This window comes from Camelus dromedarius, chromosome 8 (assembly GCF_036321535.1).
Source record: "Camelus dromedarius isolate mCamDro1 chromosome 8, mCamDro1.pat, whole genome shotgun sequence".
NCBI lineage: Eukaryota > Metazoa > Chordata > Mammalia > Artiodactyla > Camelidae > Camelus > Camelus dromedarius.
This window is the reverse complement of record NC_087443.1, coordinates 57,786,665-57,811,703: the sequence shown is the minus strand read 5'-3', so window position 1 is coordinate 57,811,703 and position 25,039 is coordinate 57,786,665. Positions and strand designations below refer to the sequence as shown.

The 25,039-nt window shown below is 44.2% G+C and overlaps 2 protein-coding genes across 6 annotated transcripts in view; one reads left to right on the top strand and one right to left on the bottom strand.

The window, feature by feature from the left end:
* DNMBP (dynamin binding protein) overlaps positions 1–19,542 on the top strand; it is a 92,671-nt gene extending 73,129 nt beyond the window's left edge. For all 4 annotated transcript variants that reach the window (XM_031461584.2, XM_031461585.2, XM_064488327.1 and 1 more), the window contains 12 exons: positions 470–569; positions 5,067–5,214; positions 5,829–5,846; positions 6,227–6,426; positions 7,776–7,906; positions 8,843–8,947; positions 10,375–10,503; positions 11,655–11,987; positions 12,360–12,539; positions 13,730–13,928; positions 15,953–16,491; positions 17,918–19,542. In XM_031461584.2, the coding sequence (XP_031317444.2) occupies positions 470–569; positions 5,067–5,214; positions 5,829–5,846; positions 6,227–6,426; positions 7,776–7,906; positions 8,843–8,947; positions 10,375–10,503; positions 11,655–11,987; positions 12,360–12,539; positions 13,730–13,928; positions 15,953–16,491; positions 17,918–18,103 (2,268 nt within the window). In that variant the 3' untranslated portion in view covers positions 18,104–19,542. The remainder of the gene's footprint in view (positions 1–469; positions 570–5,066; positions 5,215–5,828; positions 5,847–6,226; positions 6,427–7,775; positions 7,907–8,842; positions 8,948–10,374; positions 10,504–11,654; positions 11,988–12,359; positions 12,540–13,729; positions 13,929–15,952; positions 16,492–17,917) is intronic.
* Positions 19,543–22,997: 3,455 nt separating this feature from the next.
* Positions 22,998–25,039, bottom strand: part of ABCC2 (ATP binding cassette subfamily C member 2) — a 56,749-nt gene continuing 54,707 nt past the window's right edge. For both annotated transcript variants that reach the window (XM_010974424.3, XM_010974425.3), the window contains exon 32: positions 22,998–24,623. In XM_010974424.3, the coding sequence (XP_010972726.2) occupies positions 24,491–24,623 (133 nt within the window). In that variant the 3' untranslated portion in view covers positions 22,998–24,490. The remainder of the gene's footprint in view (positions 24,624–25,039) is intronic.

Below are 25,039 nucleotides of genomic sequence, written 5' to 3'. Positions count from 1 at the left end.
CTAATGTGTGTATGCTAGGCATTCTTAAATGCTGGAGACTGGGGATAAAAGGTTAACAGTATCCCAGGGATTTACAGTCCTTATTGCTTGTTACTTGACCACCTGGGCTTGGCCTGGGTGTGTACGCCTGGAGTGCTCCTCTCTCCCAAGAACTCCTCAAGGGAGTGAGTGGTGACATCAGATTTTGGGTACTGGGTGGAATTTGTTACCCAGGACAATTATAGACCAGATTGGTTCACAATCACTTTATTAAGATAGAGGAGGGGAGAGGAGAACAGAGTAGTTGGACCAAGAACAAAGGGTGACACTAAAGATGGTGTTAGATGTTCCCATTCTGGAAACTTCATGAGAGTGAGTGAAGATGACCTTGAGCAATTTCTGTGTCATCCTTGAAGACATGTTCCTAATGTGAAAGATATGCCATCAATTTAATTTCCATGCATCTTTATGTTTTGTTTTCCTTTCTCAGATACCAAACATTGATTTTGAGGGGCTTTTTGGAAATATGCAGATGGTGATTAAGGTCTCAAAGCAATTACTAGCCGATCTGGAATTCAGCGATGCTGTAGGTATGAGCCCCTGCCATTGTTCAGAAGCAACTTTTTGTTTGTTTCTTTGGTTTTTTTTGTTTGCTTTTTACTTCATTTGTAGGAGGCAGGGGGAGAAGGGCCTGGCTGGTACTGAGCAGTTTTTCTAGGAAAATGAAGTTTTAGTTACTTAGTTCAAAGGTTATTTGGCCCCCTTCTTCTCTTTTTATCAGCAGCCTGCTTTGAGGTGATAGAGAATGCTTGGAATAGAAATATTTATGTCACATGGTATGATGTTTTTCAGACTGACAGTTGCAGCCCATTAGTGGGTTGCAAGATCAATTTAGCACCCAGTATATTTTTCCAATAAAATAAAATAGAAGGTATCAGAATGTACTGTAAATAATAAGTACAGTTTTTCCAGACTTTTTCAATTCTGTGTATATGTACTTATTCACATGGGTCATTGTCAAAAATGTCTGAAAAACAACGATCTTTTTCTTATAAACAATGGAATTGTGTTAGTTATCTATTGATGTTTAACCAGTTATACTAAAATTTAATGCCTTAAAACAAGAAATGTATGATGTCACAGTTTCTGCCGGTCAGGAATCTGGGAGTGGCTGAGCCTCACCTGGGTGATTCTGGCTCACAGTCTCTCATGAGGTTGGAGTTAAAGAGTCAGGCTGTTTTCTGAGGCTCAAGAATCTGCTTCCAAAAGCTCACTCAGCTCATCAGCCCTCAGTCCCTTGTCATATGAGCCTCTCCACCATCCTCGTGACGTGGCAGCTGGCTTTCCCCAGAGTGAATGATCCAAGAGGGAGCGAGAGCTCAAGATAAGAGGGAACCAGTATCTTCTATAACCTGGTCTTGGATATGACCCACCATCACTTTTGCCATATTCTGATGGTCATACAGAACAGCTCTGGTACCTTGCGGGAGGGGACATCCTGTCCCTTTGCTATTGTACTAGAATAGCCACAAGATGCTGCACAGTTCTAACCATCCCACTGCACACATGGCAACATCCAGCAGAAGGAAAAAGTGACCCCATGTTGTTTAAGAATAAGCAGACCTTTTCCAGAGCTCCCTCACCAGAATTCTCTTTCTCATTGGCCAGACTTGGATCACATGCATATGCCTACCTAGATCACTGGAAAGGGGAGTGGGCTTATGTTGTTGACTTAGACTAGGCAGTGTTGCCTGGCTCACCTAGGAGAGAAGTGGACATAAAAAGTCAGGACTCTGCCCTCCTGCAGGAAGCAGGCTCTGGGGTGTGAGGTGATAGTGCAACTTTGTTAATGTTTCTTTCTTGAGTGTTTATTATACACCACATGCCCTTTCAAGATATGTCAAGCTTGATTGCACTTGTTCCCTACAACCACTTTATGAGGCTTAATATAATTAATCTTACTTTACAGATGAGGAAACAGACTTAGAGGGGAAAGTAGTTTGCCCAGGCTCACATGGCTGGTACTTGACAGGACTGACATCCAAACTCAGGTCTTCTGTCGTCCCTGCTCACGCTGTTAACTTCTGTACAGAACAGCCTTATGTCTAGTACTGTATGGAACGGCAAGAGAAACTGAAGCCTGGGATCCTGCTCTCAGTCTAACTGGAGAGGTCAGAGGTCAGAAGTCAGTAGTCAGGGAGGTTGAGGAAGGAGAAGCACTCATTGACTGGAGGAAGCCATGGTGATCCCATTTTAATAGGATGATAAAGCATAAAAGCCAATTTTTAAGATTTCGTAAGACATTTGAAATAAGTATCTGTAGATCATTTATTTGAATTATGAAAGAAAAGAGAGAAATTGGTTGATACCTGAAAGAGATTATTTATTTATCAAAAAATTAATCATTTTTTCCAGTGTATTTTATTACCTGTATATTATGACAACAGTAAAAGAGGAAATGAAAACAAAATATTCGTAGGAGATTATGGATCGACTTTTTATTTTTTCTTCTCCCTTTCCCCTTCATGTCCCAAGACAAATGAGAACTTAGGTAGCCGCCTGAGATGTGCTGAAGGCACATGGGGGATGGTGGAGGGGAGGGCCTGGGAGCTGAAGGGCTCAGGGCCTAGGAGGAGGGTTAGATTCACTAGGAGGGACGACACGCAGTGGCTGTGATGTGTGTGAGGTAGACCTGAGATTGTATGAGAGCAGCATGGCAGGGGACTCCAGTCTTAGTTGACCAGAAAGGCAGGTTGTGCATTCAGTGGGAAATTAATAAAGGACAAGGCTTGAACATCTGATAAGAGAAGGTTCTGAGAAGGCAGGGGAAGGCAGATGAAAGCTTTGTTGAGCCACTAGCAAAGGGCAGATTGACATGAATTACATAAGCAATTTTAAATTTTGGTTAAGTTTATTTTAATATATTTTAAATGTAACTTATTTTTAATACATTCACATGGCACAAATCTGAAGGATACAAAGAACTATTTAACGAGAACTCTTCTGTGTGTCCCCTACCATCCAGCTATTCTCAACCAGAAGCAACTAATGATACTAGTTTTCCTGTAGCTCCTTCCAGAGATAGTTTATCATATAACAGCAATTACATATATATTTTCTCTACCCCAGTCCCCCATCCCCATGTTTTAAAATTATGTAAATGGTAGCATACTCTTCACACTGTTCTGCACCATGCCTTTCCCCCCTTCTCAAAAGTGTCCCTTTTGAGCAGTCTTTATGACCCAGGAATAGAAATGGACAAAATGTACAGTGAGGGGAATAACTTGGCAAAAATGTAAGATAATCCAGGGTGCTGGAGAAAGCATCACTGAATTAGTTTAATGGTCCTGATTGGAGAAGGATTCCAGTACAGCCAGGACAGGGTCTGGTGGGGAAGGAGGAATAGTGGGTGTTCAGGGCATGTTCAGGAGGTTGAGATGAGAGAGAAGTATCAGGAGACTCTGGGTATGTAGTAATGTATAAGGGACTGGCTTTTAAATTACTTTAAACATGTCCCACAGGAAAATATATCTTATATATTTAAATATGTATTACAGGACAAATATATATTACGCAGAAAATATATTCTTTTCTATTTCATGTCCTCAAAAAAGTACTGATCATACCCATGAAGTAGATTCCACGACCCATTCATGGGTTGTGGCCCAAGTTTGAAAGACCCTAGTAATTAAGGTGTAGCTTTGCTAGTTTGTAGCTGATGTAGAAGAGTGATGATCAGGGAAGCTGACAACCCGTGAGCGGAGGACCGTGCAGCATCGCCGGCGTGAGAGTGAAGGCCTGGGAGTGCTGGCTGCCAGGGAGACTGCAGCACGAGTGTGGTGTGTAGGGCCACAGACAGGTCTCTCACAGAAAGTACATTTAATTTAAGTAGAAAGTGCTCTGCAGGAGAATAGGGAATTCCATAGGGCACAACACAGGGAACAGAGCTGACCTTGTAGAGAAAGGGATAGGGTTCAAGTAGGGAGAGGTTATGCCCAGAGCAGCTGGGAGAGAGTAACAGGGGAAGCAGTAAATAGGATCCCATTCTGAGGAAGGAGCCCAAGGATGAGAGGACAGTATTTTGGAGGGAGTAGTACAAGTTGATGAAGAAAGGCCCAGGTGCACTGAGAGAGGGAAGACGGGCAAGAGGAAGGGGGTTTTAGCAAGTCGGAGAATCACATATTCAAGCAGCTCCTCTAAGTGAAATTCTCCTGGGGAAGTTTGTTTAGGAACCCTTCCTATGCCCAACTGGCCATAGACCAGGGGTCTGTGGGTAGATTTCGAGGAGACCACAATTTATTTCTAAGTGAAGTTTAGCATTGGATTAAGGTATGAATATAGGAAACGAACCACACAGTATTAGCAGAACCTGTGACTGCCATCAGCTGAAGTCACATGCTCATATCACATTAGGTTCTTACAGGTTATCTCAAAATTTCGGTAGCAACCAGAAACAACCTGTTACCAGTTTCTTATGTCACTCATTATACTTGGAAATTATTGTGGTCATTAGATTTATTGCTACATTTTGTTGTTCAGTGCTTTATAAAGAAGAACGTGAGTTGTTACATCACAGATTTGGGGGATTTTATATTATAGATATTTTAATATAATAAACTTCATTTATAGTCATGTATTTCCCTTATGCACAAAGGAAAGGTTGGAGGCCGCTGCTGTAGAAGGATCTCATCATCCCTGTGGAGACTTTTCCGGGGCTTAGGGAGTTGAGGGGTCCTTACAGGTTCTGATCCCATACCTGTACGGAGACTACTTGTGAACGCCTTACTCTGCCTGACTGAAAAGGGGCTGGAGGCTGTTTCAGGGACCAGCTGTGTATGTGTGTGTGCACGTGAGCACACACGTGTATGCATTCTGAAAAGTAACTACGTGGATGACATAGTTCTCTTAAATTTTGCTCTAAGTAGAATTTTAAGCTATTACATGGAAATTTCTTATTAATTTGATAGATAGTCTTACTCATTTCTTGTGATAGGATTATTATCTGGTATTAAAGTTTGGCTATATACCTCGCATTTAGGATACTGAAAAGAAAGTTACTAAAAACACTGTTTGTGTATGTTTCAAAGGACCTGTGTTTCTTGATCACCGGGATGAGCTCGAAGGAACATACAGGGTTTACTGCCAGAATCATGATGAGGCCATCTCCCTGCTGGAAATCTATGAGAAGGATGAAAAGATCCAGAGGCATCTTCAAGACTCCTTGGCAGATCTTAAGTAGGAGTTTTGAACACTTCCATCATACCTCTTTAGTTCTGCCTTTTGGAAGTCATTCCCATGTATATGTGTAGACTTCTTATATGACATCTGTGGATCTGGCTTACTTTAAACAGAAGTCATATGTTATGATAGGTCCTGTTATGTAACTCGCCCTTTTCCCCATTACAGAACATGGAAATCTTAAGTAGCGTCCTGCTAGTAGTTTTATCCATACACTTGTATCCATACATATAAAGTATTAAGTTAGCATTTCCAGGTAAGAAGCTTCCAGGAAGATAGTTTGGTCCAGATAACAAGAGCAGAGGTAAGAAGACCAAATTCAGTTATTCTCGATCATCAGGTGAGATTCTCCTGGTCTTAGGGAGGCAGGTTATAAGGATATAATATATGTCTAAGTAGGTCAAAGCAAAATTAGGGGCTTATTAACTTTTAAAAATAAACTAGATGTGCCACCACAGATGTTCATAATTCCCCTTTTATCCCGTGTGGCTTTTGTCTGCCCAGCTAATAGGCATTAGTTGGACTAATATGTTCTGAGAAGAATGTGAAAATCAGCATCAGCGTTCTCGCTAATCAGCTGTCTCTCTTCCTTTCACGCTCACTGCCTGTAGGAGCCTGTACAACGAATGGTGAGTTCCCTTGCCACTCCATGCAGAATCTGGTCTCCTCACTTTCTCCCTTTATAGGCAGAAATCTAGACGTCGACCTACCTTGCTGTATTTTCTTCCCTAGCACTTAGCACCAAATGACATTTCATATAATATTTGCTTATTGCCTATCTCCTTCCACCAGGGCAGGGCCTTTTTTGGGTCACTGCTAAGTCCCCAGCAGTGCCAGGGGCCTGTGGGTAGACACTGCCTGGTATTTATTGAATACCCAGTAAATATGAATGAATGAAGTTGGCAAGTAGGGTGAAAGAATAGAGCTGTATTTAGGAATAACAAGTACTACCTGTAGGCCCTGTATCACTGATGGTTGACTAAGGTCCCTGTGTTTGCTTCTCTTACAGGGGATGCACCAATTACATTAACCTGGGCTCCTTCCTCATCAAACCAGTGCAGAGAGTGATGCGCTACCCACTGCTGCTGATGGAGCTGCTGAATTCCACTCCTGAATCCCACCCAGATAAAGTGCCTCTCACCAGTGCAGTGCTTGCAGTCAAGGAAATCAACGTTAACATCAATGAATACAAGCGTCGAAAGGACCTGGGTAAGAGAAGCATGCTTTCTGAGGAGGAGGTGTTAAGCCCTGGAGAATGTTCTTCTGCTCAAAAAAAGTAATTACTTCACCAGAGATGGACAAGGCAGATGGTGGGTAAGAGGGCTGTGATGAAGAAATGGTAATAGAACTTGGGGGAAATGTGATATGAAAGAAATAAAGGAGATAGTAATAAAAGCACCACCATGAATATTGGAAATAAGGCATCTGTGATAAAGCTTATAGCAATAAGAGTCTTTCCTGAGAGATACGGAGACCGATTAGAGAACTGCTCATCAGGAGAGTTCCTTCAAGTGTGGGTGATTGTCTTCTGGAAGAAGACCCCAATTTGCCCACGTCTCTGGTCCCATCAGTCCTGCCTCTCTGGTCTGAGCCTCTCCTCAACTCTCCAACACAGTCAGTGGCCACACTACCCACTCCTTTACAATGTAGAACGAACTGAACCATTTCATTTTTTTCATCAAACCTCTTGTTGAGGTTTTGATTTGGAACTCTCAGGGATATAGCATAATGACCATGCTACATTGACTTATTCATATCCTCAAAGAACATATAATAAGTGTAAACTACATAAACCTGTCTCTCCACTTTTCTTCGCACTTCACCTAAAATTGTTTTCTCTGCCTCCTACTTCAGCGTGTCGCGCATGTTTATATGTACTGTTGACTGTGGCTATTAAAGCTGTCCGGCCATCTAGCCATCTAGCCCTCTGCCTTGGTTCATGTTTCCTCTTGTAATGCCGTCTTCATCTTCCACAACAGTAAAGTGTGCCTTTTTGCTGCCACCCAGCCTTCCCTTGCTACCCTTCTACTGTTTTCTCCAGGCTTTTCTGCAGACTGTGCCTAATATATGACACAGAAATTAATCAGATAACTCCTGTTATCATTTCACTGTGTGAGGTGATTGGATATAAATATCTCATTGTATATGAGACAATTTAAGATGATCTTATAAGGCATGTACTGTTAATTTCTACGTTTTTTTGGAGAGGAAAATGAGGCTCCGAGAAGTTAAGTGACCTAAGGCCACACCTTGATGAAATGGTAGGCTTACGCATTGAACTCAGGTTTCCTTAACTCAAAGTCTTAGGCTCTTTTCCTTACAGCTCTGCGATATTCCTTCCTTCCTTGTCTCTAACCTCCTCCAGTCTGCACACAGTCTCTGCTGTTCTTTGGGTATCCAGTTTGTCTATAAATGATGATTTGGATTAATACTTTGTCTACCAGTTACAAGCTCATTAAAAATAAGCAGTAGGTCTAGTTGGACTGTTAGTCTCATTTGTAGTCTGACCATGCTCTGAAGAGGGCTTTCCTGACTCATCAATCTAACTCATTCCCCAGTCCTCAAGTACCGAAAGGGTGATGAAGATAGCCTCATGGAGAAAATTTCCAAACTGAACATCCACTCCATCATCAAGAAATCCAACCGGGTTAGCAGTCACCTGAAGCACCTCACTGGCTTTGCCCCACAGGTGAGGTTCCTGGGCTAAAAGGCTCAGCACGTCTTTGGCCGCTTTTCAGGGATCCATGGCTCGGCCTGCGTGGTGCGAATCGGCGAGATTCCCTCTTAGTACCTCCTCTGGGGCTGGCTAGCTGGTGGATGCACAGTGGCCCTGAAGCTACTGTTTGTTTAAATCCCCCCCCAACCCTCCATCTGTGCCTCGGTGACCTGCTTCCAGTGTGTACAAAGGCAAGTCAAGAGGCCAAATCAGACCCTGTATAATAGTCATTGTGGCTTTAGACACTCATAAGGAGCTTATCGTCAGTTTGAGGAGACAGACTTAAAACCGTAGACACGTTAAGCAAGGAGGGATTTAAGCGATCACCTAGCTCAACACCATATGTTACACATGAGGAAATGTAGTCTAAGGTTTGAGTGATTTGAACAGTTCATTGACAGGGCTAGGAGTAGATGCAAAGTCTCCAGACTTCGTTCACTAAACCACGTGTATGTAATACAATCAGTGCGAAATACCAGCTAGAAAGGAATCAGTGGCTCAGCTTTGCAGGTTGTTCTCTACAGCAGTAGTACTTCAGAAAGCAGGAGCCCTGTGGGAGATTTAATCCGAGCCTTAAAGGAGGGGGCAGGTTTGGCATAGGGAGCAGGGAGGGCCGGCAAGGCGGCAGCACCAGCGAGGGCGCCGTGAACGGCTAGAGAGCAGCCTGCCCTGAGCAGAGGGTTTCTGTGAGGAGCAGGGGAGCCCAGGTGGACCCCGGAGGGCCTGTGTGTGCATTTTGGAGATCTGTCAAAGCCGCTGGAGGTGTTTAAACCCAATTCGGTATGGTTCAGGGAAACAGCAACGGCTTAACATTTAAACAAAAGATTTTTTTTTTTTAAGAAAGATGCTTTTGCCAGTAGATTGAGGGAGAGTCCAGATTTGCTAACAGCACTTGATTATTTTGAACAGATAAAAGATGAAGTATTTGAAGAAACAGAGAAGAACTTTCGAATGCAAGAAAGACTGATCAAATCCTTTATCCGAGACCTATCTCTCTACCTCCAGCATATCCGGGTGAGTGAAGACATCACTCTTCAGATCGTATTTGATATAATTCTGTCTGTTCTCCTGTTCATTCAGCATATTGATTAAAGAATGTGGAATTAAAGGGGAGGGTATAGCTCAGTGGATAACACATGCTTAGCATGCACAAGGTCATGGGTTCAATCCCCAGTACCTCCATTAAATTAAAAAATAAAAATAATAATAATTAATTAATAAGCCTAATTACCTCCCCCCCGAAAACAACAACAACAACAAAGAATGTGGAATTAAGCACTTGTCACAGTTCATTTTGTCACAGTCATTTTGAAGATCAAATAATAAGAGAATGGTTCCTAGGGCAGTGTGCTTCCTAATAATAATACTCATTTTCAGCTTACTTAGTTGCTGTACATAAGGCCTACCTAAAGCTGTGAGAACCACAAATAGGTCTGGAGAGCCAGAAGAACTGAGGAGATCAGCCGGGCCCAGGTTTTAATGCCTCGGGCAGTGTTTCCTTCATGAAGTCAAAACCAGGACTAGAATCCTTCCTCTTCATATCTGTAATTTCTCTGCTGATTTACTAGGATAGTGTTTATATAATTATATACTAAACCTGTCCCTCCCACATTAAATTCTCATCCTACGAAACAAGTAATTTTTTAAAAAGATACTTTGCTTTTTTTAAAAAAACCATTTCTTCTTATTTTTACATTCTTCTTTTTTTTTTTTTTTTACATGTTCTTATTACATATATCCCTCCAGTTTGTTGACTTTTGAATTTGGTTAAAATGTTTTCTCTGTGTAGAGAAGTTTTATTTTTGTGTAGTCTAATTAAACTTTTCTTTTATGACTTCTTAGTTCTGTGTCATACTTTAAAAGGTCTTTCTCATTCCAAGATAATTTTAAAAATCTCCGTGTTTCAGGACTTTTATCATTTAATTTTTTTGAATTGACGTCATCAGTCTAGCTGGGAATGTGCATTAGTATATAACGTTTGAAGTAGGGATCCAGCTTTCTGTTTTTCATCCATTTATCCAATTCTTATCGTTTATTGAGTAATCCCCACTGATTTGAAGTGCTTCCTGCATTTCTTTTAAGTAGCAGACTCTCTCCCTTCATGTTTTAAATATGTGATTAGGTAACAATTAGGGCTTACAAGGTTTTTCAGGAGTATGTTGGCTTAAAGTGAGAGATTTGACAACTACCAAATATGGTTCCCTTGCCTTAGGACAATTGCTCTAATTTTGATATTTCCCCCTGGCTATTTTCCCCCTGTGTTTTCTAAATGTGTAGCAAGTATACACTTGAGCACTCAACTCTTGAAAGGTTTTTCTCCATAGCGATGGGTGACAGTTCTTGGACAGGTCAGTTTGTTCTGACTGTTAACTGCTATCTAGGATGAATGATGAAGGCTAGAAAGTTCCATCTCATCTTGTGTTTGTTTGTAATGGCTGCAGGAATCAGCATGTGTGAAGGTGGTGGCTGCTGTGAGCATGTGGGACGTATGCATGGAGAGGGGTCACAGAGACTTGGAGCAATTCGAGAGGGTGCATCGCTACATCAGTGACCAGCTCTTCACAAATTTTGTAAGTGACTCTTTCTTCAACCCAATTTTCATGGGTTGGTCCTCTTCCTGGGGTTCCAGCATTCAGCCTGTGGAAAAGTTAATTCCATGGGGATGAGTTTCCATGGACCAGGAGTCCCAGTACCCTCTAGCTCTGTTTGTATCCAGATTTTATATTCAGAACATGATCTTCAGTCAGCTGAAAGGATGGGTAGGACCTGTATATATGCAAATGGATTTTTTATAACTTGTGATCAGCCTAGTTTCAGTGGACAAAGGAAAAGTAGGAAATTTAATCTGGCATCACTATTGATAGCTGATCAAGAGAAAACAACTAAAGGAGTAATAACTTAAAAAGGAATATTTAGGGATAGTTATGAGGTTAACAAGTAGATCTTTGAGATGGCACACGCTACTTTATAAAGAAAGTACCAGAGGCCAGATTGCTTAGGGAATTCTAAGTGGGTGTATATGGGATTGTTGGATCCCAAATGAAATGTGTGGGGTTGGGTAGTCTTTTGGAGATCTCTGGATGACTTGAGGTGGAAGAAAACATGCTCACTTGGGGACCTTCCAGGTGTTCTCACAGTAGCATGTTATTAAAGTAATCCACTAAGTACCCATTTATGTTCTTTATGTGTCAGTACCGTGCCCCCACTGTCTATCCCTCTAGAAAGAATTAGAGAAAAGTCCTTTGAAAAGTGAAAACAGATTATTATAAAGTAGTTATGATTAGAAGAGGTATGATGGGTATGTGAAAGTTTCTGTGCCCCAGATTTATGTGACAAATCTTAAGTTAAATTCAAGGTACATATAGACATGTACACATAAGAAGTGATACCAGACAGACCATTGTGTCTGGGTTGTAGTGCGAACATCATGTTAATGTATATAGTTCAGCATTTGTTAGCAACTGTGGAACTAGGCTGGGACTAGCGTATTTTGCACCCTCTTTGGTGTGTGCAAGCAGTTGGTGAAGAGTTATGAACGGAGAAGTGTTGTGGAATATGTAGGTACATGTGCTGTCCGATAAGCAGAACTCTGTCAGATCTGCATGGGTTTAGCTTGTGCGGTAGAAGCAGGCAGGTGGTACAGGACATAAAATACGCCTGAAGAGTATTTTGGGAATAACAAATAGGGCCACTGAGTACTGGGCCTCTCTTGTCCCTGCAGAAGGAGAGGACGGAGCGGCTGGTCATCTCTCCCCTGAATCAGCTACTGAGCATGTTCACAGGGCCCCACAAGCTGGTGCAGAAACGCTTTGACAAGCTGCTGGATTTCTACAACTGCACGGAACGGGCAGAAAAGTTGAAGGACAAGAAGACGCTGGAGGAGCTGCAGTCGGCCCGGAACAACTACGAGGCCCTGAACGCCCAGCTGCTGGACGAGCTGCCCAAGTTCCAGCAGTACGCGCAGGGCCTGTTCAGCAACTGCGTCCATGGCTACGCCCAGGCCCACAGCGACTTCGTGCGCCAGGCTCTGGAGCAGCTGAAGCCACTGCTTTCGGTGAGGCCCTCCCTCCCTGTGGAGAAGTCGTCTCTGAAGTTCTCCCAGAGTTTTCCTGGGAGTGCATAGCAAGGTTGTCGGAGACAGCTTCAAACTAGGTAGATTAACTGTGTCATCAGGTCCAGGCCATCAGGAATCGAAATTCCTGATCCCTCAGTGGTGCCGGTAACCTGTGGCCTTAAATGGCTCTCTCTACCCCGACGTTGCCGGCAGCTTGGCCTGCGGGCCCTGGGCCACAGAGTTGGCAGCTCACACTGAGCAATCCGCAGCTGGTCGCGAGCTTCTGGTTGGCTCTAAGGAGACTGTCATTCCTGGGATCTTTCATGCGTGTTCCCTTCTTTCCTCTCTGCTCTCCCGGTACGTGGACTCCAGTTACTCAAAGTGGCCGGCAGGGAGGGGAACCTGATCGCCATCTTCCATGAGGAGCACAGCAGGGTCCTGCAGCAGCTCCAGGTTTTCACCTTCTTCCCAGAGTCTCTTCCCTCGACCAGGAGGCCGTTCGAGAGGAAAACTGTGGACCGCCAGTCTGCCCGAAAGCCGTTCCTGGGCCTGGTGAGTGGAATTGGAGACGCCCGGCCGGCCTGGTGGTTAATGTGAGCTTCTGCTTTAGACCGGCTGGGCTCAGAGCCCACTGCTGACACTCTGTGTCCTTGAGCCAGTGCCTTGGTGTCCTCGTCTCTAAGACACAGATAATAGTCATACCTACATCACAGAGTTGCTACAAGATTTAAATGAGCTAAAATATGTAAAGCACTTAGATGTTACCTGGCACATGGCAGCCACTATTCAAGTAAGCTGTTGTCATTGTTGTTATTCATATTGATGGACTCAGCTCTGTCTCTACAGATTAGCAATTTAATAGAAGTTTAAATATTTTGTAATAAACAAAGAATAAAGGTTATTGAGTTCTTGTTTACCATAGGCTCAGTCATTCATTCCTTCACTCACTGTTACTGGGCATCACCAGTGTGCCCACTGATTTGACTTCAAAATGCCCTCTGAAAAGCCTTCTTGGATCTTCAGCTACACAGTAAAAGGAGTAAGAAAGCATTGATATTAATACTTTGACCAGTTAAGTAAGGGAACTGGTTTAAGGGGATGTTAGTTCTGCCAGGCTCCCTAGTTTTGATCGTGTTTTAGAAGAGGTGATTACCTGATACACTGCCAGACAGTTAATGGCCGACTGCCTTTTTACCTGGAGTTATTCTCTTTTTTAACTCAATTCTTCCATATTCTGAAAAATAGGATAAGAAACACCAGATTATATGGGGTCATAATCTGAAAGACTGCTGTTTTGTCTTTGCTTGCAACATTTGTGCCTCATACAATCTCATAGACATTAATTTACATTATCTTAAAGGGGGATCCAATTTTTTATTACTTTTGCTTTTTCTTATAAATATTATTTCTTTTTTATAGATGGGAAGTCAAGATAGGGAAAGTCTTGGTTATTTTAATTTTTTAGGTGGTACTTTAATCATGTTTTTCAGTCACAGAATAACAGGTGTAAAACTAAGGGTGTGTTAAATCTTCTTACTAGCTACAAAGGCACCAAAACCTAAGAGATGAGGACTCTTACCGAGGTCTAATTCAGGCACAAAAACATCTGATGAGGGTAGGAAGCGGCTGGCCATCACTGCCTCCACTTCTGAGAGCCTGGCGGTGTGTGGGATTGTATATGGCTGTTGGGATAACGGCTGGGAAGGGGTTTTGTTGATGGTATTTCTTGTATTGCCTTTCAGCCAAGTTATATGCTCCAGACAGAGGAACTCCGGGCCTCCCTCCTGGCAAAGTATCCCCCTGAAAAACTCTTTCAAGCAGAGCGGAACTTCAACGCTGCTCAGGACCTGGATGTCTCCCTTCTGGAAGGCGACTTGGTGGGCGTGATCAAGAAAAAGGACCCCATGGGCAGTCAGAACCGCTGGCTGATTGACAACGGAGGTAAGCACAGTGGATGACAGATCTGTAAATGAGGAGAGAGGGACTTGGGCTGTCCTGAATCCTGTCTGGGCCAGAAAAAAATGTGAGCATCTTCGATTAAAAGAGAAAGTAACCTTAACAATTCTCTCCATCTCTAGAGAGTGCACTGCCCAGTCATTGCTGAGATAAAATCAGTCTTTGATTTTGTTTTCGTTTTTTAGAAATTCCAGAGGAGACTCCCTTACTTACCTTGCAAGATCTTGCCTTGTTTTACAGCATTTCAGGCAGTGAATCCTGCCTGATGGGTCCTGTCTTGATCCAAATCTGAGTGAACCACAGAATAAGCCGCCCTCTTCTAAGTTCTGTAGATGTGTTTTGTGAGTGTGTGAATTTAAAACCTGTAAGAAAGCATTGCTTGCTTGTTGAGTTTTCCCCCCTAACAAACAGTTTTGCCTCATGACTATTTAGGGAATGACTTTAACAACTCACAGATTTTTTTTTTTTGGTGGGAGTTGGGGTGGGGAAGTGGTACAGAATTTAAAGAAAAGTACAAAGAATAATACTGATCCATAATCGTTTTTCCACAATTCCAGAGTCCAAAATACCCTGAGAACTGAAAAGTCTTTTTTTCAGAACTCAAAACCTGCCCAGATCTGAATTCATTTGGCGACAAAACCTGAACAAAGTGACGTGAGGCTGTTTATGATTATTGCTTATCCCCTTTGGTGTGAATAGTCATGTTTTGCTACAGAAACAGTAATGGTTTGACTGCAAGGTATTGACCCAGACCCTCTGGGGATATCATGAAATACGTAATATATTTGATTTCCTTTCCAAATCCAAAAACACGTTCCAAACACATCTGGCCCCAAGTGTTTTAGATAAGGATCATGCCTTTGTAATGAACGTCTGTGTTCATACCACCAGAACTTAAAATTTTAACATTTCTCAATTTCTCTAAAAACATTTTGTGGATTTTCTTTCTCCTTCCCCAAACCCCCATTCTGCCTACCCCAAAATAGTACAAGTGGGAAAGGAAGGATGAAGGATGGGGTCCCCAGGGTGACGGCAGGTGAGAGCACTGGTGGGGCCCAGACAGTGAGCACGTAGTGGAGATCCAGGCTGGCGGAGCGCCCTATCTCGGGGTTCCGTCTCCTCAGTCCTGGTGAGTAAAGTGGTAGCAGGAAGCCCACAGCATCAGGATCAGCTCTCGGACCCTCCAGCTCTCGCCTTCTGCCCAGGAGACTCCTCCCCATCACCCAGCGGATGGAACAAAAGCAGGCTGGCCTTTTTTTAGGTCCTGGAAGCACATTGAAGATCTTGGCTCTTCTCTCATGGAGGTCATGTGCTCAAGACCCTGCCTTGATAGATAATTCTTTCTTAATATAAGATTTTTTCCTGTGGATTAGGGATCTCAATCTCTAATCTGTGCTTGAAAGTTTTAGCGGAGGGCCCTCTGTCTCCAGCTTAGGCAGTTTATGGATGTGAACATGTGTTGTACATGTGTTCCATGCGTATTCTAACGCAAGCAGCTCCTACTTCAGTTCTCACAGTATTCCCATTGCAGTCCTAAACCAGAGGGGGAGATTTGGGTAAGCAGTGCAGAGAGGGCAGGGGGGCCTATCTGAGGGGCTCTGCACACTGAGGATGGTTTTTAAGATCCCTTTTCCCGTACTCCATGTACACTCCTTAGTTAAGTCTTCCCTAAGCCTTTGTTTCCAAGGTCTGGCTCTCTTGTTAGGTTTTCTTCATCTGCTTGTGCTCAGACATATGGTCATTTTTCTCCGCAAGGCCCCTCGTCACTCATCTGTTGTGTGGTCGTAACCAGCGTGGACTGGCAGGTGGCCCCAGCAGTTCTCTTGCACCACGTGGTGTCCTGGGATGGAGTGTCTGTCCTGTTGGTCTCTCCACATCTTATTTTGTGTCTCTTCACAAAATAAGTGAAGTTTCACGGTAGTTTCTTCACTGTTGATTCTCCCTGCAACGCCGCCCCGTGCCGTCCCCCTCTCCCAGAAAGCTCTTCATGTGTGTTTTCCTCCCTGCAGTCACCAAGGGCTTCGTGTACAGCTCCTTCCTGAGGCCCTACAATGCTCGCCGCAGCCACTCCGACGTCTCTGTCGGCAGCCACTCCTCCACCGAGTCGGAGCTCAGCGGCTGCTCCCCCAGATTCCCGCGGCGGCAGAACAGCGGCGGTACCTTGACCTTCAACCCCGGCAGCATGGCCGTGTCCTTTAGCTCAGGGTCTTGCCAGAAACAGCCTCAAGATGCATCTTCACTGAAGGAATTTGACCCAGGAACTCTGAGCGCATCCTTAAACATGTGTAACTCAGAGAGCAGTCCTTCCATGTGCCCCTCCGACCCAGACTCCCCCTCCCAGCCCCGGCCCTGGGACTCAGCGGACTGTCACCAGCCCGCTCCCACCCTGAGGAGCTCCCGAAACTACAGACATCCAGAAATGGCTGGTCACTCCGTGCCAGGGCGAAATGGTCAGGGTAGAGACCTCGTAAAAGGATGTGCAAGAAAGGCCCCGCCTCTGGAGGACAGTAACGGAGAGCCAGAAAGCAGCGAGGCAGAAGGCAACCAGGTGAGTGCTGCCGGTTAGGGTGCCGAGCAGGTGGCAGAAGGCACTCTGTGGGTGCAGGTCGTGCCGCCCAGGAGCAGGCGGTCAGAGGCTTGCCCGGGCCTGGGGGGAACCTGGAGCTGGGCTTCCAGACAGTCCTGGGAGGCACACGCAGAATCTCACTGCTGTACGAGTGAGCACCCCTTCTGGGCACCTTCCACTGTTGACCTCACAGCCGGTGCCCGGCCCGTCGGCTGTGGCGCGGGGGCATTTTCAAGGTCTTAACTGTGAAGCTCTTTCCACTCTTGCACTGCACCGATTCTTCTGTTGCATAAAGTCTGCTGTTTAACCTTCTACTTATTATTTTATTCAGGTCACTATATGTTTATTTCTAAAATTCAGAAATAAAATTCTAGCTGTTTTCAGCTTTTCCTATTCTTTTTATAATGGCCTGTTTGTGTCTTTCTATCTTAAACATTTTAAACCTACATATTTTAAGGCCACTTTCACATCCACAGCTGCGGAATCCCTGGGCCCACTCCTGTTGTCTTTGCTCACTTACGGCAGTGAGTCTCCAGGTGTGACTGTGAGCTCGCCTCCTGTGTGTGGTTGCCTTTATTGAGAGACTTGATTGTGTCCTGGGCCATGGAGGCATTTCCCTCTGCCAAGCTTTGGGTTCCCAGAGACCGGTTTTCATGGTAGTTTCTCAGCTCAGACTCCCCTCAGTCCTGCAGGCGAGCATAGTGCATGCCTGGTTCTCTCAGGTAACTCTTACTACCCACAGCCCAGGACGCACGTCCCAGCTCTGGACCCTCCAGTGGGCAGTTTTTCCAGACACCTTTAAGGGGCAAGGAGCCCAGGTCTAGCCTCATCAGCTCCAGTCCCTGAGCAGGTTTTAAACCCCCAGCCCTCGGCTGTGTATTCATCCCCATGCCTCTCTGGGCCTCATGGCTGCTTCTGATCACTGAATACCACCTTCACTTTGCATGACAGCTTTGCTGTGGGCACCTAGAGATCATCCTTTCTTGCTTTGAGGTTAGTTGTTTTTTTGATTTTGTTTGTAAGCTTTGTAAATTCAGAGTTTCTATGTTTGGGGTATGGAAGGGCATCCTCATGTCTCATCCATCTTCCATACTGACTGAAGATTTCTCCTTCTACTCTTTAAGGCAACTCTGAAAGAGTAAAAATGAATTTTGGTTTTCTTTGAATCTGCCCTATTATGGTTGCCAGCAACCATATGTAGCTATTTACATTTAGTTAATTAGACAAAATTAGAAATTAAGTTTTTCATTACACTAGCCATATTTCAAGTGCTCAGTGGCCACGTGTGGCTAGGGGTTGCCTCGTTGGATGGTGCAGATATAGACCATCCCCATCACTGTAGGAGGTTCTGTCAAACAGCCCTGCTCTAAGCAGTTTTCTATTTCCTAACTTTCTCTCCCTCACACAGGTCTATTTTGCTGTCTATACCTTCAAGGCAAGGAACCCAAATGAGCTGAGTGTGTCAGCCAATCAGAGACTCAAGATTCTGGAGTTTAAAGATGTCACAGGAAATACAGAATGGTGGTTAGCCGAAGTTAATGGGAAGAAGGGCTATGTCCCATCCAATTATATTCGCAAGACTGAGTACACCTGAACTTGTTCTGCCTCCCACTCAACCTTGCTGCCTTCGCTTGCATCTGCAGAAGGGTTCTGGTGTCCACCAAGAGGGCACCTGCTCCGGAGACACAGGCCCTGCCTGCATTGCTTAGCCACGGCACTGTTGGACACAAGATGAGTCTTGTTCTCCTTGATTGGGTTGTCAACCTTGATGCTCGCTAGAATTTCTAGAATTTGAAATGGACCCTGGGGCTTGCGAGTGATTCAGTGACCGTGAAAGAAGAGGCAAGTCCTGGGGTCAGCCTTTGGAAATGAGATGTTTCCAGTCGGAAGACCAGCGTCCCGTGTTTGCCCGAGGCTGCGCTCTAGCATTAGGAGATGCTGGCGTCGGTTGTACCACACTGAGTTGGGGTGGCTCCATACTCCACGACCAACTATCCAGAAACCAACTCAGATGAAGAGAATTCTCTGAGAGCCCTTTTAGGCTGTGCCTCCACATGTGGCAAGGAGTTAGTTGAGATTGTACCACATCTGGTGTTTCAAAAATCCCAGTGTCTGGGACACATTCACACACACTAGAGACTTTCTGAAAGTCTCTAAAAAACTACCATCTGTGATCTTTTTCTTGTTTATTTCACTGAATTTCCAGATTGTTTATGCAAAATTCAGCTGCTTTCTTTCTCTGAAAATAGAACCTTGAACCTTCATCTGAAAGGTTGTCTTCCCATTAGGTGCTGTCATGGCAGACATCTCCACTTTATACAGTCCGTGCGTGACAATGTCTCCTGCCCTCCGCTGCTTCTCCTGCAGCCCAGTAACTGATAGATTTTCCTAGAACAGGATCAGAGCTCCTGCCATTCCACTAAAAGGATTCCTCCTGCAGTGGACTGAAGCCAGTCCAGCCTGGTGGGAGACTGGGTGCCTCTCCTTCATCCAAGCACACTACTGTCCGCAGATGCAGAAAACAAAACACGTGTGTCTTATTTGACTAGGATAAGCAGTCCCAGAAGTAGCTTGTCCTAGGCTTGGAAATATGCATTTTCTTTTTCACCAGCCCCCATGCTTCCGAGACCCTGGTCTACGCCAGACAGATTCTAAAGTGCCTGATTGAACCTCCCTCCACCTCAAGAAGATGTTTGCTAATCCTCACGCTCAGACTCTCCGCCTAAAGTTGCTATTTGAGCAGAGCTCTTATTCTTAAGGTTTTCCCTGGATGGGAAGCCTACTTTGGAGCAGAAAGCCGCGAATTTTGTTTTTTAAGAACGGGAATTAAGAACAGCCTTACAGCCCTTGCTCCTCCAAATGCACCTTTGCCTTAAAGTCCTGATGAAATTGGAGACAGCTGTGGACTCCTTGGCCCCCTTAGTCTGATGGTCGGTCAGAAAGCAGCAATGCAAGTCTCTTGTGAATAGTGTTTATATCTAGAGATGTTTATATTTAAGTAGTTATTTTATAAATAAAAGCATTTCTAAGGGCCCTGAGTATGTTTTCTTGATTTCCCTCCATGTTTAGCCTGAACCCCCTTCTCTGGTTTCTGGAGGTACCTTCTTGACAATTCAGGGATGCTCAGATTCCAGGAGATCAGAGTGGTTAACTGAAAAAATTCAGTTTCAGAATTCACTTTGTCAAATACGATTTCAGCAGAATCACTGCCTACTCAAAATACGCCCGTGCTGCAGACCTCTTCATTTTAAGCCATTTCCTACGATAAAATCCTAGCAGAACAGAAGAGCTGGAAACTCTAAGAGGTAAGTATTTTCTTTCCAGTACAGATGTGGAAACTGATGCACTAGTGATGAAGTAGCAAGGCCACACAGCAGCTCACCCAGCTCAGTGTGGGAGGGGGAGGAGCAGCAGGAACACAGGGGGAGGAGCAGCAGGAGCACTGGCGGAGGTGGCACTGAGGACAGTGTGGGGGACAGTGAAGCAAGTGCCTGCTAATATGAAGGAATAGAAAACGTGGGTTAATAGGCAGAATGGGAAAGAAGCTTATAGGCCAGCGAAGCTATTGTTTCATTTTATGAACCAGAATGATGGGGTCCAGTGACATTACTTGCCCAAGTCTGACATCAAGTTTTCGATGGATCCTGAATTTAAACCTGGGCCTCAGGCTCAGTCTTTCCACCTTGTTGTGGAGCCAGACTGTCTGGCTTCAAACACTTAAGAGCTTTGTGACCTTGGCAACTTGCCTAACCCATGCCTTGGCTTCCTCATGTAAAGTAACAGAAAATACTACCATCTGCTTCATGGGGGTGTGGTGAGGAGGGAGTGAGTTCCTACGTGGAGAGTGCTAGAACATTGCCTGGCACACAGCAAACAAATTGGAGCACCTCGAGGTCCGAGGCAAGGGACTTAGATCTGATGAGTCAGCTAATAAGAGACTTCTGTGGGTTCTTGGGTGGATTGCCTGTTTTAGGAAAATTAAATGGTAGCAGAATGATTTGGAGGGAAGCTGGATCAAAGGCCAGGAAATCTAATTAGGAAGAAGATAACTGATTTGGACCTAAGATTGCTTCAGAATGGGAAAGCAGCAACATCCTATGAAGAACAGGAAGTTGAAGAAATGATGGAATCACTGACAAAGGGGAGACCGTTGGGGTGGGAGCAGGTTTATGAGAAAAAGTTTTGTTTTAGACACTCGATCTCTGCTAGGTCTTGCTTCTTCAAGTGTGGGCTTCAGTCCATCTCTAGCACCTGGGAGCTCGCTGGGAATGCAGACCTCATCCCAGGCCTGCTGAGTCAAGGTCCCCAGCTGATTTGTGTGCCTGTTCAATTTGAGAAGCACCTGTACAGGCAATTCTTTTTTTTTAATAGAACTTTCTACTGTCGGAACTCCTGTTACAAAAACCAAGGAAGGAGGAGGGGTCAGATGTTTCAGACACAAACAGAAGAAAATGTTATTGAAGAAAATTTCCAAATCCGGTTTGCCTGCTTGCTTCCTGTCATGAATTTTCTCCCTTTCCTGCCTGGAAGTAGTCAGTGGTGCTTTCTTTGCAAGTGTCCTTGGAGAACAGGGAGTGGTGGTGGGACCCTGTCCTCATCTGAAACGTGTAGATTTCGGGCCTCCCTTAAGATTATTGTGAGAACAAATAAGATGATCCTACAAACTTCTGTGAACTGTGAGCTCTGAAAGTACATGGTTTTAATAAAGATAGAATTTTGTGTCACCCTATTGTAATTGTGAAGCTGGAACTCTGTGTGCGTTTTGTTTCAGGGTCAGGGATACAGACAGGCTCTAAAAGAACACAGTTATGCTGTGAGTTGTGTTTTCAGTTCTAGAACCTTAGGGCTGAGGACCAGGAAACCTTGAGCATCATATACTTAATTTCTAAATCCTCTCTAGTCACTACACACAACTCAGGATTCCAAACTCTCCCATCTATTAGTACGTCATGTCGAAGTTTTTACCGTTTCACCTGGGCGAGGTGTGGCAGACATTCAGGCCAGAACAGGGATGATCATCTCCAGTCTCTAGTCTGTGCTGCTTCGTTTCACCCAGGCCACTGTGATTAATGTGAGTAATGATCAGCACGAGTGTTTTGCATGTATCAGTAAGGAAGTTTTCCACAACAAATTGCAGACTTTGCAAGCTACATAGGGGTATCTTCCTTAACACCGCTCAGAGGTGACCCTGAAGGAGCAGTGCTTTCCCAGAGGTAAGTAGTGGTGCGGTGGTGGGAGCGAGCGCTCTGGTTAGGGCAGCAGCCATGCCTTTGTTCAGGAACACTTTGGGGGAGCAGGCAGGTGGGTGGGATTCAGCAGCAGACCAGGGGGTCTGCAGACTCAGCAGAGCCATGTCACAGGCACTGCCTGTGCACTGCTGTGCCTAGGCATCCCCGGGACTTTGAGAGGAGTCAAGCTCTAATCCTTTCCCATGGCAACTATTCCCCAGGTCCAGGATCAGAGCAGATAAGAGTGAAAGCTTCCAGATCTGTCATGGCCGCCACCTGCCGTCAGAATCACCATGATTCATTTGAACAAAGGAACTTCCAGCAGTCTCTCAGGTGAGATCCAAAGATTACCTCCAAATAGGATTAAGCTGAATAAGATCTTTGCAATTTGGTAGAAGGGGTGACAGCCATGAGCACTGAAACCCACTTACAGCTGGGCTTAAAAGATGACATAATCCTCTACAAACTCATGCTACAGTGGGGTTCAGTGAAGGTCAATGAGTTCTTAAACTGACTTTAGTTGGAGACTATGGGTAGTTTTATCAGAGCTACTTGGGCTTATGGTGTTGTATTAGTTTCCCACTGCTGCTTTAACAAACCAATAATTTAGTAGCCTAAAACAACACATTTATTATCTTATGGTTCTGGGGATCAGAAGTTCAAAATCAATCTCTGGGCTAAAGTCAAGGTCGGTATGGCTGGTTCCTTATGGAGGCTCCAGGGGAGAATCTGTTTCCTTGCCTTTTCCAACTTCTGTAGCTGCCTGTATTCCTTGGCTTGTGGCCCCTTCCTCCATCTTCAAAGCTAGCAGGCTAGCATGTTCAAAGGTCCGTTTCTGTCATCTCATTATCTTCATTCCAACACCTGCCCTCCTGACTCTTAGAAGGATCCTTGTAATTACTGGGCCCACATGGATAATCTCCCCATCTCAGTAGCCTTAATCAAAATCTACAAAGTCCCTTTTGCCATGTAAGATAAATCCTCAAGGTTTTGAGGATTCAGACATGGACATCTTTAGGGACCATTGTTCTAGCTACCACAGGTAGGGAGCCACAGGACATTTTTGAGGCATTTCTGAGAATGGGAATATGATCCAGTCCAGACCACACTGTTGATTCTGGAGCAGGAATCAGCAAACCTTACCCATAAAAGGCCAGATGGTAAATAGGTATTTCAGGCCATACAGTCTGTCACAACTCCTCAACTCTGCCATTGTAATACAAAGGCAGATATAGATAATGCAGAAACAAATGAACATAGTTGTGTTTCAATAAAACTTTATTTATAAAAACAGCAGGCCAGATTTGGCCCTTATATCATACCCCTAACTCTAGGTCCTGCTAAAACAAAAGGATTCTGTCCAACATTAATGTTGAAGCAAAGTATGCAGGGAAAAATTAGCCATTTTGATAGAGGAAAATGAAAGGCTAGCCAAGGTGGAATTGGTTTACAGATTGGAACTAATAAATGTATCAGCCTCGCAGATATTTCTGGAACTAGGAGGCATCTTTATGATGCCAGAATGTAAACCCTGACAAGCCAGTTCACAGTTTACCTGCTGATGGATGCAAACCTGCAAAGGAGCCAGCAGGCAAGGGTGTTAGTACCAAGTACCAGGAGAGGCATCTGTTCTCGGAGGTGTAACCAGAAGACAACTCAACAGTCTTTACAGATGGACACCACCTTTGTTCCCCAGTGAGGAAGAAGTGGCCATGGGCTTGAGCAGCAAATAAATGTTCCAAAGACTGCTGCTCTGACAGAGCCCATTATCCACAGGACAAGTGGATCTGAAATCAGTGACTGCAGCTATCAGGCAGAATAGCCTGATGGCTGTCATAGTGAGGACCAAGATGACTGTCCATTCAAGAGATTACCAACATGTCAGCCAAGTCCATGACTGTTAAGAGTTGAAGAAAGGAGCTCTATATTAGCCTATTTTTTTTTAATTCAGTGAGAACCAAAGTAGTCCTAAGTAATTTTTCTTCCTAAAATTCTTTTATGCTCATTTTACTTAAAAAGTACTGTATACTCCTTTCCCCCTCTTATCATACTTATCAGATTGACAAAAATGTCTTAAATTGGTATTACCTACTCTATGCATTTAAACACATGCATACCCCCTATTCCTACATTAAACCCTAAGGAAACTCTTACACGAATATCTTAGGAGTTATATACCAGAATGTTCATAGCAGTATTGTTCATAACAGGAAAAAAAGAGAGAAAAGACTTGGAAATAATCCTACTGCTGACCAACATAAAATGGATAACTGTGGTGTATTCACACACCGCTGTACCACAGAGCAGTAAGAGTGAACCGGCCTCCTTACGTGCATCAACGTGGATGAATCCCAACTACAATACTGTATAAAAGAAGCAAGTCATAAAAGAATACTCGCAGGATGAGTCAGGCCACACTGCATGAGTTTAAAAAACAGTTTAAGGATACATACAAAGTGGTAGAATTAAAACGAAAAGCAAAGGAATAATTTATCACAAAATACAGGGTGGTGTTTCTCTCTGGCAGGGTGGGTAGGTAGCAAGGAGGTTTGATCAAAGTGAAATCATCAGGTTTCTGATATAGCTAGTAATCCTCATTTTTTAAAAAAATCTCAAGAGGTGGGGACATGGGTATGCACTAGTGATCCTTCTTTAAAACGTACGTTTTATGCATACTTTTGTATATTTCACAAAAAATAAAATTAAATAAGCAATGATCCTAATAGCCCTTCTCTACCCCGTGGGACTTGCTGTCAGAATGCTGTGCTGCTGTTTGTATTTTCAATGCCAGCTTCTTGGGCCATCGAATAAAAGGGGCCAGGGTTTTTCAGCAGTTCTTCGGGGTTGCCGTACTCCACAATCTTTCCTTGGTCTAGGACCATTACCCTGAAACAAGAAAGCAAAATCTCATATCCTGGCATTTATAAGGAAAACCAGGACTATGTTCATTCATACCAGGCTACTAAGCAGTGAGAATGAATGAACCACAGCTACCTGCATCAGCACAGATCCACATGGAATACTGAACAGAAGACCGGTTTAAGAATATATGCAATCTGAGTCCATTTACATAAGTTTTTTTTTTTTTAAGGATACACATTGTTTAAGGATATACTGGTTAAAAAAGGAGCCTGTTCTCACTAGTTTCAAGATTACTGTTGTTACCCCCATTGTGAATATAATCTGACAGAGTTTGAAGGAACAGAAAGCTCCGCTTACAGGGGGAGCAGCTGAGGCCCCGTTTAGCTGGGAAGGTCTGTGGCTCACTATCTACCACTCGTGTCTTGGCCTCCACCTCCCGT